The sequence below is a fragment of the Neolamprologus brichardi genome, chromosome 2 (genome assembly GCF_056152115.1).
Source record: "Neolamprologus brichardi isolate AB-2024 chromosome 2, ASM5615211v1, whole genome shotgun sequence".
NCBI lineage: Eukaryota > Metazoa > Chordata > Actinopteri > Cichliformes > Cichlidae > Neolamprologus > Neolamprologus brichardi.
In genome coordinates, this window is record NC_142105.1 from 29,538,463 (window position 1) to 29,552,884 (window position 14,422).

Below are 14,422 nucleotides of genomic sequence, written 5' to 3' on the forward strand. Positions count from 1 at the left end.
CCCTTAGTATAACATAATCAAAACGATTTTTATACCTAATATCTGGTATTTTGAGGGCATGTAGCAGGCATCAGTGGAATGCCATCTATAATAATCTATGTGTAACACTGAAGCTGCAAGAGGTAGAGGTGTGAAGGCTGATACCTGGGGTCAACCATCAAAACCAACGGAAACTGCATAAGAGGTGAAGAAGACTGTACAGGTAAAGTGAGGTGGGCAGAGTTGAGTGCCAGGGGTGATCTGGGACAGAAGGATAGCAGCAAGAGTGAAGGGTATGATGTACAAGATGACAGTGAGAGTGAGACACAGTTGAAGATGCTCAGATTTTCATTAGGAGCGACCAGGATGTACAGGATTAGAAATTAGTCTATCATTTCTATAATGAAAAATTCATGTGATACTCAGGGCCAAAGGTGAGCTTCTCTGACTTGGAGAAAATTTGATTCACCTTCAAATCAGAAGTAATATAAATATTTTTGCAGTTCTGTCGCAAAAAGTACACCTGCTACAAAACTGAACAGATTAACAAGAGGAGAAGCTGCTTTGTTTTCTCTTTCTTCAAAACAGGGTTGTGGTTGAAGCAAATTTACACCAAAATGGTGCCTGCTGGCACAGAGAAATCCATTTTGGGACGTAGCAAAAAACGATAAACACAGTTATATACAAATAAAGGGCTAAAGGAGAGTGATTTAGTCATGTTTTACCCATGGCAAGTTAGAGGTGGAACCAAAGTATATTGTTGCATTGCGGATATATTTTCATGTAACACCTACTAGCAGACGAGATTTCGTCCACAATCAGAGATCGTGCTTGTCAGTGAGGCTTTTAAAGATTAAAACGGTACCATTTATTTTCTTACGCTACTGTAACTTTCCGGAAGACACGTAAGGCATTTATTTTATTTCATGTGTTTGACTTTATCTCACGCGAGAGGCTAATTTAGATTGTTTTAGGCTAGTTAAGCTAGCCGACGTTTACCGCTGTGCGTCGGCTAAAGCATTCCTTCCGCTATCCGTATTCACTTTTTAGGTGCAATTTCAAATAAAACATGACGAGTATAGCTAGTAAGGTGTTTTGCAGGGTGGAGAAGATGTGTCACCACCTCCCTGTGGTCCTTAACACGTTCTTGGTTTTCTCCATAACCGGAGAGGTGAGTTACCTGGTGTCGGTGGAGGCTCCGCTGGAGCCAGACCAGAAGAAGACTCAGTGGTCTTCTCGGTGGAAATTAATCCACTTGCTGGCCCAGTATTTCATGTTGGGGAACATCTGCTGGAATGCCCTGCTCTTCATGAAAACTAGTCCCAGTATCAAGGGAGTGTTCCTGGGAGGAGAAGTCCTCGGTCAAGGGTGGAGGTGAGGATTAAACAGCTGTAGAAATGAACATTTGATGCACAGCACATTGTATGTTTAATATTGCCACCTATCTACAGCTACCTGCTTTGTGCGCTTCGGGTTTGTTGTTGTTGTCGTCGTCATGATTTGATAAGAATCTTGATTTAAATAATGTTCTGGGCAACTAATTTGTATTTTGTAACCTTCATAAAGCATCGAATCAGAAAAACTACTTCCTGTATGCTTCCCTATCCTGCCCAACATAAGCTATAAGCAAGGGAGAGGCAAGAGTTCCTTGACATATTGTTTTAGGCTTTAAAGAAAGACAAGCTAGGAAAAACACTGAATCCTAACAGATTATTTGTGACTTAGATGTGATATGAGATGTTTATGTTTGAGTGAAGTAATCAGATTAAATTTGCAGTAAATCTTTGCTTACAACTGTGCAATGTGATAGTGGGGGTGGGGGGGATTACATAACAAGGTTTAGCATTGCATAAGATGTACTGCATGTTAACAAGAAATATAACCTCTGCTGTCAACTGAAACAGATTGTATGTTTTCTAAAATCTGAAAAATGCGAGATCGGGAACCATAAATAATTAATTTAATGGCAGCAAAGAAGTGAGATTTCTGCTTTTTGCCAGATCTAAAGTTTGCTTCACACTTTATTCCAAAGCAGGTGTTCATTTGAATTATTAACGTGTGGCTCAACACAATCTTTATTTTTGATGCTCACAATGAAATAATTTACTAATAACCATACATTAAAAAAAAGTCTGTCTTTTATTCAAAGGTACTGTTACACGTGTGAGACGCACACTCCTCCGCGCTGTTCCCACTGCTACGACTGCAAGGTGTGCGTGCTGCGGCGGGATCACCACTGCGTCTTTTTTGGCCAGTGCGTGGGCTTCCGCAATTACCGCTACTTCCTGAGCTGCTTGTTTTTCATGTGGTCGGGGCTCCTGTACGCCACCCTGATGAACGCAGAGGTCTTCATTGTCATCTTGAAGGAGGGTGTGACGGTACACAGCATCCTGCTGCTGCTCATACCCTGGATCATGCTTGTTTCAGGTACGATCTGGTTTGTCACAGCTGTGTCTCATGCACATTATTACTGTGATACTAACTGTTTGGCACTCTGTTTGAACTTATAGATGTTGCTAACTGAACATAATGTATTAAAACTGAAGGAAAGAGGATACTGTCATCTCTGCTTAAAGAAAAATTATTGTTATTGCTGTCTGATTTCGCCTGGTATTGGCTGATATTCCCACTGTTGACTGGTGTCATTACTGATCACATATCTTAGTAACCACAAACAAAAATCAGCTAAATGTTAATATCAGATCCACATATACAGTTAGTTCATCTCCATTATTTTTACATCTCTGACTATTAAGATCTATGAAAAAATAGTTCAAATTATTCAGAAATACATATTTTAGTTTGTATTTTAGAAACTCTACGGATTAAGTAAAATATGATACTGTCTTCGTGCCTCTGGTTGATTGGTGATGAGATGAATCACAGACCTCAGTTTGCCTGGATTTGTTATCACTTGCTGTGATTTAATGTGTGCTGCTGTTCCTCATCACCCCAGGCCAGGTCTCAGCGCGTGCCTTTGCCTTCGCATTCATCGCAGACACATGCGTGGTGGGTTTCCTGCTGGTGTCTTCCTTCTTCTTCTTCCATCTCTACCTGCTGTTTCGTGGTCAGACCACCAGGGAGTGGTATTCCTCCCGCCGACCCTACAGCCTGGGACTCTTTGGCAACCTACATCACACGCTGGGCCTGCGTTGGTACATCTGCTGGCTCTGCCCTCTCATCACCTCGCCACTGCCAGGAGACGGCATAAACTTCCAGGTCACAGGATCGCTGGAGCCCTCGCGGTAACAGGTGCTGATCGGAGCGGACCGAGTGTCTTTACTTTAGTGGTGGTGGTTAATGTTATCGGGAGCAGCAGGGGAACTCATCTTAGTTCAAGAAGAGGTAGCGTGGAGTGGGAAGAAAGTAGAATTGTCTGTGGCTGTGTAATGTGTTGGTGGGTGTAACTCACTGCCAGTGTCTACTCTGTAGATTCTGTGCTGAGACAAAGAAATTAAGGGTCTTCTTTTGGTGGTACATTGATCTTAAATGGTAATCCGTACACTCAGCAAGGCTGGCCTCAGAAAATGAACACAGAAACTCAATGTGTTCATCTTGCAAGCGAGCACTGATAATACATGTTTAAAAATAGCACTGAAATAAGAATGTATTTTGACTGAACAACGTTCAGTTTTAATCCTTGTTGAGAAGCACTCACAATCTCTGACAGTGACGCCTCGTGGGAGTGTTGATAATAGCTGCTTTCTTCGGTTTTCCCTACCCTGAGGCTGCCTAAATCCGAACGCTACACAAGTGTGGCTTACGCAGTTCCTGATTACTCCACTGGATTGTAAAACACACAATCATTTGCCTCTATTTTGCTGTTGCTCTGAGGATGCTCCTGAGTTTATTAAACTGACCTTTTTAATTGGATTCTGCTGTGGCAGGTGGAACAGTGGGAGACACAAAGGAGCGGTCTTAATGTCTTCAGCACAACATTAATTTGAAATAAATAAAAATAAACACTGAAATGGTGTGGGGGAAAAAGTGCAAAATATGACAGTTTATGTTTACTGAATGCAGTATTTAAAATGTACATGCTTATGATGTGTGAACTGTTTTGCCTCCATACTTGATATTTCATTAAGCAGCGTCTGTGTCCTCATTCTGTACCCTATACGTTACATACTGTATAAAAATCTTGAGAGCATCCTGTTTTTGCCTATAATTAACCAGTTTTTGCATACAAACACATTCAAACTGTTATAATTGATGACTATAGAGTCTTTCTTTTTTCACGAGGTATCCCTGTAACTGTTTACCTGTCTTGAGTGTACTTCATCCTGTCAAGTGCTTCAGTTCAGAATAATATGGAAGAATGCGAACATGTCAGTTTTAAGTGATGCCAAATGAATTTCCTTTACCTCCATGTATTTTACTCCTTGGCAGCTTTTATTTTTCTTATTTTAATTCTTCTGACCTAAGTGTACTGAAAAATTACAAGCCTTTTTTGTTTGTTTTTACTGGTTGCCAAATTTTATATTATTATTATTTACAACTGTTGTTAGTTTCTTGCCAAAAGATATCATTTTGTTTGGTTGATTATTGGGTTTTGCCTTTTAAAGGTGTTTGCTTGAAGGGATATACCACTGAGAAATGTTTAATTTTAATATTATTCTATTTTTGTTAAAGTTGTTGTGCTGAAATAATTAAATTTTGGGTTTCAAAAGTTGTAACTTTTTTCTAATTTGCATCACTTTAAACTGCAATTGTTGTCATGTTTGACAAATAAAAATAATTCTTACTCCAAAATTCCAAATAGATCCTGTTCAGATAGGGAACAATTATAAAAACAATTATAAAAATCACCAAAAGATAAAATCTTTGCCATATTTTATGGCAGTGTACTTATGTATGTCGAGATGGAAAAGGGGGAAGAAAGGTGATTTAAGTAACTGAACATAGACCAATCCATCTGGCACCAACAACAAAGCCGAGTTTCAGAAACTGCTGGTCCCCTTGGAGTTTCGTGCACAGCCATCTGAAAATAACTGAAAATATCCCGAGTTCAGAGAAATGCATAAACTGAAAGGAAGGCAACGGTAAATTAAATAATTACTTGTTACAACCAAAGTATGAAATCAAAACACACTGAACCTTGAAGAAGATGGGCTACAGCAGCAGGCGACTACATCAGGAGACAGAAAACTGAGGCTCACCAAAATAAAACAATATAAGATGGGAATAATACTGGTATGGCATGCTGAGACTCAATTTGTTCTGTGACAGGGGATATTCTATTACCACTTTGGGATGAACTAAGCATTTAAATATCCACAGCCTGCCTCTGGCCATGTCCATCCCTGTGTGACAGAGGTTTACCCATCTTCTAATGGATGGTTAACCACAAAGCTCAAAACATCCAAGACAGGTTTCTTGAACACAACACAAACAAATTGTCATATTTGTCTAATATTGAACTAATAATTGCAACTGAAGCGAGCAGCAATATCTACCAGTACAGTTTACATTTTTTCCACATGGCAGCAACTTTTCTGATCCCTTATAAGCAGTATCAGTGAGTCTTACAGTTATACTGCTATATGAATTTGTTATAAACTAGATGGAAATAAGCGATTTGATAAAAGTGCATTTATTGTGAAGCCTGCCCAACTAATTGCTGCCATGGTAACCAGCTTGTATGGAAGCTAGATCCTTGGTAGTTAAGCTACTGTGACCAGGTATCCAAGTAGCAAAGTGTTCCTGTACTGGTAAGGTTTTTAGCTTGTTAGTTTTATACAGCTACAACACCACTGAAACACTTTTATAAGCTCTGTTAGAAATTGTCTTTATTGCACAAAGTTGAATTTAATTTAACTAACGCTAACTGAAAAAATTGTAAAGCTGGCCATTAGCTTGCACGTTTTTACCTTGCATTAGCTTTTCCCCCCTCCATTTTAGTATGTTTAAACATTTATGTAAAGTTACAATAATGCTTGCATGTGTGTCTGTATTTAAAAAAAAAAACTTAACCATTTTGTAAACGACAGTTAAGTTCTCATAACTTATTAGCTGTAATTATTCGCATTTAAGTTAACCGTTAGCTAAGCCTGAGTCTGTTTTTATTCATTTTCAAGCTAACGTGGCCTTAATCATACCTCCATCTATATTTACATTAACAGCAAAATGTCATTCTACTTAAATGTGTGATGTCCTGGTCTTGCCTGCAAGGCCAAAACAAATATACCTCATATGAAGCATTTCTGGTTCAGTCATGTTAAAAAAAAGGACTTGATGCAAAAACTAAGTTAACTAGTTAGTTAACTAACAAACCCTTACTATAGCCATAGCAAGTAATAGGGCAAGTAGCAGCCAGGTGCTCCAAATGTAAATGATTAACTTACCTTAAGCAAGTACCAGCACCTCTGTAAAAGCAGGAGTTTAGGCATTTTACTGGCAGGTGTGTGTTAACACAATGCCTCTATCATCCCAGGAGTGGATATCCCAGCATATTCAAGTTCAGATTGTGCAGTGCTTAGTGAAACTGCAAAAACCCAAGTGCTACATCTCAATCTCTGCAAGCCTCGATTAGCATATTAAATGTTAACGTTCATGACAGTATAGTTATGAAAATAATGAGCAGGTAGGCCTTCTTTGGAGTCGTTACCAAGAGAAAGCCTCTTCTGTAAAAGTGTCAGCATGGCTTAGCTTTATTACATCTGAAAAAAACGATGATACTTCTTTGAAAAAGACAAGACCAAAGTGAAGATGCTTAGACATAATGCACAGTGACATGCTGTGTTGGGCAAAAGCCAAGCACAGCACGTCAGCACAAACATCTCATGCTCACTGTCAAGCACGGTGGTGGAGGGGTGGTAAACTTGTTTTGCAGTGGACAATGAAGTACTCTAAATACCAGTATTTTAGTCTTATGTGAAGCCATCTGTCCAACAGCTAAAACCTGTTTGAAATCAGGTCAAGCAATAGAACAATAATCCACAGCAGCAAATCTACAAAAGAATGGCTAAAAAAGAAAGTAATCAAGGTGCTACAAAGGTCCAGACCTCATCCCAAATTTAAATGCTTTGACAGAACATTTAAAGAACTGCAGATAAGTGTATCCCAGCAAACCTCAATGAACTGAAGCAAAACTATGAAGATGAGGGGGCCAGAATCCCTGCACAATATTGTAAAAACTTTCTTTTTCACATGACTGTAGTGGCCTAGATAAATTAAGTACATCATGGTTTTTCATGGCACAAAATTGTCCCAAAGACAATTTTGTGCCATATATTTTTGTTACTTTACCTAATAGAAACCTGTGCATTTGCTTGTTCTTTCTTGCCAAAAATGTATTTATGCTTGAGTAAATAAAGTCTACTTGAAATCTAGTTGAAATCTAAATTACTTTCAACATCATTTGGCTTTGTCACTATTTTATATGAATTTTAACAAAAACATATGTTGATCACAGCAGGGTAAGGAATACGCCAACTCAATGGACGTCATAGAGGAAAACATGTGAGTGATGCTTAATGAACACACACACAACCGGTTGGACTTACTGTGCAGCATATGACCTTTTTCTGTGATGTGCATGTGCAGGTCATCAAAGGAGATGCTTGAGAAAATAGCAGAGCTGGAATACAGTCAGAGTCTGCTGAGAGATCAAAATGCTGACATGAGGAAATTGCTCGATGGTGCAGATGATGACATGGCAGCACTGGGTTCGGAGAATAAGTCCCTCAGAAAACAAGTTGAAGCGTAAGTTAAGACTGTCACGAGTTGATTGTGGAAGGGTCACTTCCGTTTCGTCTCCCTGTCATTCGGTGGCATTCAGGTGCAAGTGTCACATGTTTCCATATTTTGGCTTCCAGTAAAACATTGTGGTTTATGTTTGTTTGGGAAAAGTCTGAAAGAGAAAGATTGTTATCTTTGGCCCTGAGGACAACAGCAATGTTTCTAAGGCTACGTTTACACTGCAGGCGAAAGCGCATCAAATCCGACTTTTCTGACCCTACGCGACCCATATCCGATCATGGTATGACAGTGTGAACAGCACAGATCTGATATTTTCAAATCTGATCTAGGTCACTTTCGTATGTGGCACTGAATCTGATACATATTTGATGTTTTAGAAAGCAACTGCTGTTTAAATGGTCATGTCGCATTAAATCCGTCTTTTACGTCACTGACACAAGACAGACGCCAATTATCAGCGCCGGAGAAGACATCGTGAACACTTCCTGGCCATCCAGTGTAGATGTTAGTGAAACTGTTGGGAAGACAACGTTGGAGAAACGTGAACATTTTATTTGTACTGTAGATCTGCAGATTCTGACAGAAATCTGCAAATATCCTTTGAAGCACCGCTCATCTAAAACAGCAATAAGGATAATTATTAGGCCATATGTAAATAACAAAATAACTTTATAACTTTAAACAAAATTGGGAAACGTAAAGTCCGAAACAAGTCTTTATATTAAAGGCCATCAGTCAAACAATACTGTTTGGTCTGGGTCTAAACAGAGCGCGTTGTGTGTGACGTCTTCTTTTGCGCATGCGGGCCGCTTTGAGGGCCATGAACGGTTCACACTAGAGCGCGTTTGCTGTCACATTTTATTTGTAGTGTGAACAAGCAGACAAAAAAATCAGATTTGATCAAAAAATCGTAATTGAGCATTAAGACGTGCAGTGTGAACGTAGCCTAATTCTTGCTTGGAATTTAATGAAACAATCCAGTACTTTATCAGGTTGAGTTTGTAATATTTTACTAATTTCAGATTAATCTTGCTGTTTTATTGTTGCCTGTGAAATACTTTGCATCTCGCTGTTAGATCTCTCCCTCCATGATTTTTTTTTTTGAATAAATCAAAGATACAACCTTTTTTTGTTTGTTTTTTAATTTAAACCTATTATAAGTCAGTTGTTATTACTGGATAATTGTGCTTTTTTTATGGTGATTTTATTTATTAGGTTCTTTTTTTTTTTTATCAATGTGGTCAGAAGCTTAAAACTGTCGCTGTGTGTCTCCAGCATGGAGAAAGTTTTCCAAGACTTGCAACAGACTGAAGTGGAGCCTTGCATAGCTCTGGCAGATGACTTCGAGGCACACAGACGGAATGAAGAAAAGATCCGTGAATTGGTTCGTAAGAAGTGTTTGAAATATAGCAGAGGAATTATCTAATCCACAGCTGAATTTGTAAGTTTGCTCACTTACAGTGAAATAAACAGTGTCTAGTTTTTATGGTAGTTTCATTTTAATGGAGAGATGTGAGCCAATGTGGTACATAGATTACAGTCAATCAATAACAGACTTGTTATATGAGTAAAGCAGTCCTATCCTCAGAATCAATTTCTTTGATTCCGACACCCGCAAGGTTCCCCTGCTCAAGCAAGCACATGTACAGGCCCATCTTAAGTTTGCCATGGAACAGCTAAATGATTCAGAGAAGGTTTACGAGAAAGTGATGTGATCAGGTGAAAGCAAAATCAAGCTCTTTGGCATGAACTTGACATGCCGCGTTTGGAAGAAGAGAGATGATGACCCAATGTGAAGCATGTTAAGGAGTAGCCTATCAGTCCCATAGAAAATCTGTGAAGGAAGCTGAAGCTTTGATTTCCCAAGCGGCAGCCAAGAAACCTCTAAAGGGTTTAGAAAGTTCATGTAAAGAGCAGTGGGCCAGAATCCCTCCTGACATGTGTGCAAACCTAGTGGTAACTACAAGAAACATCTTCAACAGTTTCTCCACTAAGTGCTAAGTCATGTTTTATTATTTCATTCAATGGCACAGAAATCAATTTACTACTTTTATGTAATGTGTTTTTTTCTGAATAGTTGATTGTCTGTCTCTCTCCATTAAAAAAGAAACAACCATAAAAATTGGAGACTTGTGATTTCTTTGCCAGTGAGCAAACTTACAAATCCAGCCGTGGATCAAATCATTATCTCCCCCAGTGATATTTAAGCTTCATAAAATGTAGATGTAATGTTGCACTGATTGCTGGTTTCTCTCAGCGAGTTCACTTCAGATGAACCTTCATGTTTTTGTGTAGGAGAAGGAATCCACCGTGATGAAGGAAAAATATGAGAAACTAGCTGCAGAGGTAGATATGCATTACTTTTCACATTCAGTAACAACTTTAAACACTCATATTTTATAGCTTCAGTGTGCAGTGATACATGCTTATTTATCTTGGATGAATTTTGCTTTTGGGTTTCAGTTTTGACATCTTAAGTTTTGCAAAAACTTGGAAAGCTGTGTCTAAATATAAATATAATTGATTTTTTTCAGCTCAAAAGCCTCCAGCAAGAGATAGACCAGGACAAGCTCACACTGAGCAACCTCAAGTTTGAAATTCAGGACTTGAAGGTAACGTTATCAATTCCACCATGGTTATACCCACCTCGATGTCACACATTAGTAAAGTTATGAAGCCTCCAACTGAGTGTTTTTCGTTGCCTTATTATAGTTTTGAAACTGAATGTGGCAAACAAGGAGTGTATCTGACTGCAAAAACAAGGACGGCCCATTCTTATGTGATTGACAAGTTATTTAAAAACAAGAATACGGTGCATAATCCTCTTTTTTGGCTCTAATAATGTCCATAATCTACAAAATGAATGTTTTATTCAGAATGATCTGATATTAATGAGCTCATAAAGATCCCAGGAGCGTGTCATATCATAGATCAAGGAAGCTGAGTGCTACAGTCTTTTATACAACCGGAAGACTTTAAAAAATAATGCAGATGTAAAAAACGTCCACATTGGTTTCACTTGACAAACCTGAATGACACGAGTATATAGTATTTTGATAATCTTCTTTTCTTCTGTATTTTGTGTGGTTTTTTAGTTTCAAAGGGAAGAGGACCAGTCAAAACTGGAGCACAAGAATGAGGCTCTTCATCGGGCAAGTGTAAGATCAGCATCGATGTCAATACAAAGCAGTGACTGACCAACAGTTTTAGATTTTCTCACAAACATTAACAGTAAAGATTGTCACAGTTCTCTGTTGTTTATTATTTTACCATTTCTTTATAGATAGACTTGCAGTTGAATGAATTAAATGAAACTGTGGAAGAGTGCTTCAACAATATAAAGGTAAGAATGTTTTATCCATTGATATCTAATCAAACATTAAACCAAAAAAAGTATAATTTATGCAATTTATTCATGCGATGCAACTCTTTATCACATGGATTTCAAACTGTGTCAGTGATTGACAGACTATTGACAAGAGAGACATTTCCTTTGTGTGATGATGTGTGAGCTTGCATTGGAGCTGTTGGGATCTGCAAATGCACAGTTGTATGTAAAAGTCCGGGTAGTCTTTGGGCCTTAATTGACTTGTTGACAGGTCAAAAAGTGCCATAGTTGAAAAGACTGTCAGGGCATCAAAGGGAAGGCTTTTAAAAAGATCAAAGTACCTCCAACTTTCAGTTGTCTGACAAGTCACTGAGAAACGACAGTTAAAAGGAACTCTGAAAGTCAAGACAATATCTGCAAGGCTTAGAAAACTTTGAGCTAAAACTGCACCCCTGCTGTGCAAGAAATGAAAACAAATCAACGTCATAAATTCAAAAGAGCTGCTGGAAATTTTAACTGACAGAGGAGAGTTGGTGCACTATTTCACTGTGCAGTTCAGATGTGCAAACACAGGCTGCATGGAAGAGTCCTCCAAAGGAATCCTTACTTGCAGTCACTTCACGAAAACATCTGGAGAAGTCAGAAATGCAGAGAGATAAAAAGTCTAGCCAGAATCATCATGTATATGTTTGGAAGAAAGAAAAAGCAGGTCTATAAGAAGACTGTGTGAACTGTTGAGTATTGATGCAAAGCAGACATCAGCTTTCATCACAATCAGAATACTTTATTAAATGAAGTTATGTGGTTACAGTTGCTTTCAATACAGTAAGAACAGTAACAGACTGAACTAAATTGCTTAATATAAGAAATAGCTCTAATACATACAAATAGCTCAATAATAAATATCCAGAATATTACAGAGATTATTATGTGATGTATTATGTGATTGATTGGAGTTGTAAGCTGGCGCTTTTGGAGGAGCTCTCACAGTTTTATGACTTAAACATCACTGAAAGTCAGCGGGGAGATCTTAAACATGCTGTGTGCCTGCAAGCCGAGCGCACAGTTAGTAGTTGTGGGTCACAATTACTGTTTGATTAAAAAAAAACTAATCTTAAAGTCTGTTTGGTGGAGGGATTGTCTGCTTCATCTTCAGTGTGAGAGTCAGAGATTCCTGAAATGTGATACTGCATTTGGAATCAGTCCATAGGCGATGCTTACCACCTTGAAACCTCAGAATTAAGGAGACGTTCAAAAGGGCTGTTGGGCGTATCCAACAGATCTATTGGCTGGCCAGAAACCAAATTGAGAGGCTGCATCCTCCTCAGGACCTGGCCTTCGTAATCGAAGTGGGCAGGATCCTCCGAAAGCCGGGTAGGCCGGAAGTGAGCGACTGTGAAATTGGACAGTCTAGCCTTCAGAATTACGTCACGAACTCTCTCAGTGGAGTGAAATTCTGCCGCCTGCTCCTTGCTATCTAAAATATAAACTTGACCCTGCCATAAATTCTTGACCATCTCACACTTCTGTTTAATCAGTTTTCTGTTTGACGTTTATTCAGCTGTGTGAAAACCCCGGAGGAACCCTCCCGAGGGATTAACAAAGTTAAATTGAATCTAATCTAATCTAATAACTTTAATCTCAGCCAAACTGATTTACTCACGAACAAATAAAACACTGAAAAAAGTCCAACAATAGCAGTTTTAAGTTATCAAAGTGACTTATATATCATGTTTAATCTGAGTAGTGAAAGACCGCGGGGGTTGAAAACGATGTGCCGGGAGTTCGCTGTTCTCCTCGGCTCAGATATTTGAAGTTTACACAGCTACATTCTCACCTGAAAATATGTTAAAAGTTTATTTTGTGACCCAGAAAGAGTAATAGGAGTAATATTAAAACGAAGTAGCTGCCACCACAGTTGGAAACTGGAATTGGCTGGGCCGCGCTATGAATTCTGCGATATATGGTTTTTCAATTTTGTTGTCCGGGTGGAAAATCGGGAGAAATTCGGGAGAATGGTGGCTCCGGGAGATTTTTGGGAGGGGCACTGACATTCGGGATTCTACAGGAAAAATCGGGAAGGTTGGCATGTATGCCCTTGTAACATTTGCACAATTCTGACTTATAAACTTTTAAGGTGTTTTACTGTCTGGCCCTGTGTCTGTGCTACAGGACCTCAGGCAGACAACGCAGGAGCTGAGTAAGCAGTTGGAGGACAGACGAGATGAAGCCACATTGTAATCCTCACTCACAGATCCTCGTGCTTTAAAAGATTATACAGTATAGTGGGAGAGCTCATAATGTACTGCGTTACACTCTGTTTTTAGTGACCTGATGAGAGAGAAGAAACGAGTGCCCAACCGCCCTCTGTCCTTTGCAGAGGAAATTAAACTGCTGGCCTCAACAGCTGAAATGAATACCGGCATGACAGACTCCACAAATCTTGGAAATGTAGATGTCTGTATGAAGTTCAATAAAATAAATACAAACTAGAGAAACTGAGTTAGAAATGCTACATTAATGATGCCTGCTACAGTGTCTGCAGGAGGAAGCTAAGACTGAGGAGCTGCTGAAACCTCATCTTCCCGCAGTTAAGCTTCAGTCTAAAAGGTACTCAGATAAGATTTTGTACGTGATGGAGGCATCGTATTTCATTTTCTCGCTCATTATTCTCCCTCTTGCTTCTCAATCGTGTAAAGATGCCCAGGTACCTTGGAGAAAGCCATCTGGAGAGTGGGTTTCTTTATGCTGTGCATCTTCATTCTCATGATTATAGCCTTTGTGGCTTCAGGATGCTTTGCAGGAACATCTGACTTCTCTTCCATCACCACTTTGTGGACTAGCGCCCACCTGATGTTACAGCCCTACTGGAGTGTACAATATGGGGCCTTGCCTCCCATTTGAGCTTAACTCTCCCTCTGGTCTACTCTTGTATTTCAGGGGTTTTTTTGTAAACATGAGTTCAGAAAAGAAACAAATAAAACTTCTCATGATGCATTAAGCTGCTTCAGCCTCAGGGTCTTGCATGAGCTTGCTGATTGTCTATTGCACTGTTATGACATACAGAAACATCTAGATTGTAAACCAACAGCATGTAGAGGCTGTGCTGATCAAAAAATCAAATTTGCAAAAGTATCTTAGCTATAGAAGAGGATTAGGGCCACTGGGGGGAAAAGTGGGCACGTCTTCAGAAAAAAAGGCAGAATTCTGACTTTTTTCTCAAATTAAAGTCAAAATTTAGAGGGGAAAAAAATCTGAATTCTGAGAATTTTGAGATTAGTCAGAATTCTTTAGTCTCAGAATTCAGATAAAAAAGAATTCTTACATTAATTTCAGAATTCTCCATTCTGACGTTTTTCTGAGAATTCTGAGATTAAAGTCAGAATTCAGAGAAATAAGAGATTAATCTCAATT

The 14,422-nt window shown here is 39.0% G+C and overlaps 2 protein-coding genes across 3 annotated transcripts; both read left to right on the forward strand.

Annotated features, from left to right (window-relative positions):
* Positions 1-772: 772 nt before the first annotated feature.
* Positions 773-4,724, forward strand: zdhhc24 (zDHHC palmitoyltransferase 24). The gene is made up of 3 exons (XM_006781327.3): positions 773-1,353; positions 2,129-2,406; positions 2,936-4,724. The coding sequence occupies exons 1-3, from the start codon at positions 1,049-1,051 to the stop codon at positions 3,226-3,228; spliced, it is 876 nt and encodes a 291-aa protein (XP_006781390.1). The 5' UTR covers positions 773-1,048; the 3' UTR covers positions 3,229-4,724.
* Positions 4,725-5,592: 868 nt separating this feature from the next.
* LOC102781693 (uncharacterized) lies at positions 5,593-14,004 on the forward strand. 2 transcript variants are annotated; one of them, XM_006781325.3, is made up of 12 exons: positions 5,593-5,690; positions 7,394-7,440; positions 7,525-7,683; positions 8,956-9,064; positions 9,976-10,026; positions 10,215-10,292; positions 10,776-10,838; positions 10,964-11,023; positions 13,181-13,245; positions 13,336-13,465; positions 13,545-13,618; positions 13,708-14,004. In XM_006781325.3, exons 2-12 carry the CDS (start codon positions 7,418-7,420, stop codon positions 13,910-13,912), a joined length of 1,017 nt encoding a protein of 338 aa, XP_006781388.2. In that variant the 5' UTR covers positions 5,593-5,690; positions 7,394-7,417; the 3' UTR covers positions 13,913-14,004. The 2 variants fall into 2 exon arrangements, with proteins under 2 accessions (XP_006781388.2, XP_006781389.2); XM_006781326.3 differs by having other exon boundaries at positions 5,594-5,690; positions 13,336-13,459.
* Positions 14,005-14,422: the final 418 nt, after the last annotated feature.

Coding starts and splice junctions, on each gene's coding strand:
- LOC102781693 (XM_006781325.3), top strand. CDS start 7,418: ATGGACGTCATAGAGGAAAACAT. Junction 7,441..7,524: donor GACGTCATAGAGGAAAACAT/GTGAGTGATGCT, acceptor GTGCATGTGCAG/GTCATCAAAGGAGATGCTTG. Junction 13,619..13,707: donor GTTAAGCTTCAGTCTAAAAG/GTACTCAGATAA, acceptor AATCGTGTAAAG/ATGCCCAGGTACCTTGGAGA.
- zdhhc24 (XM_006781327.3), top strand. CDS start 1,049: ATGACGAGTATAGCTAGTAAGGTGTTTTGCAGGGTGGAGAAGATGTGT. Junction 1,354..2,128: donor GTCCTCGGTCAAGGGTGGAG/GTGAGGATTAAA, acceptor TTTTATTCAAAG/GTACTGTTACACGTGTGAGA. Junction 2,407..2,935: donor CTGGATCATGCTTGTTTCAG/GTACGATCTGGT, acceptor TCATCACCCCAG/GCCAGGTCTCAGCGCGTGCC.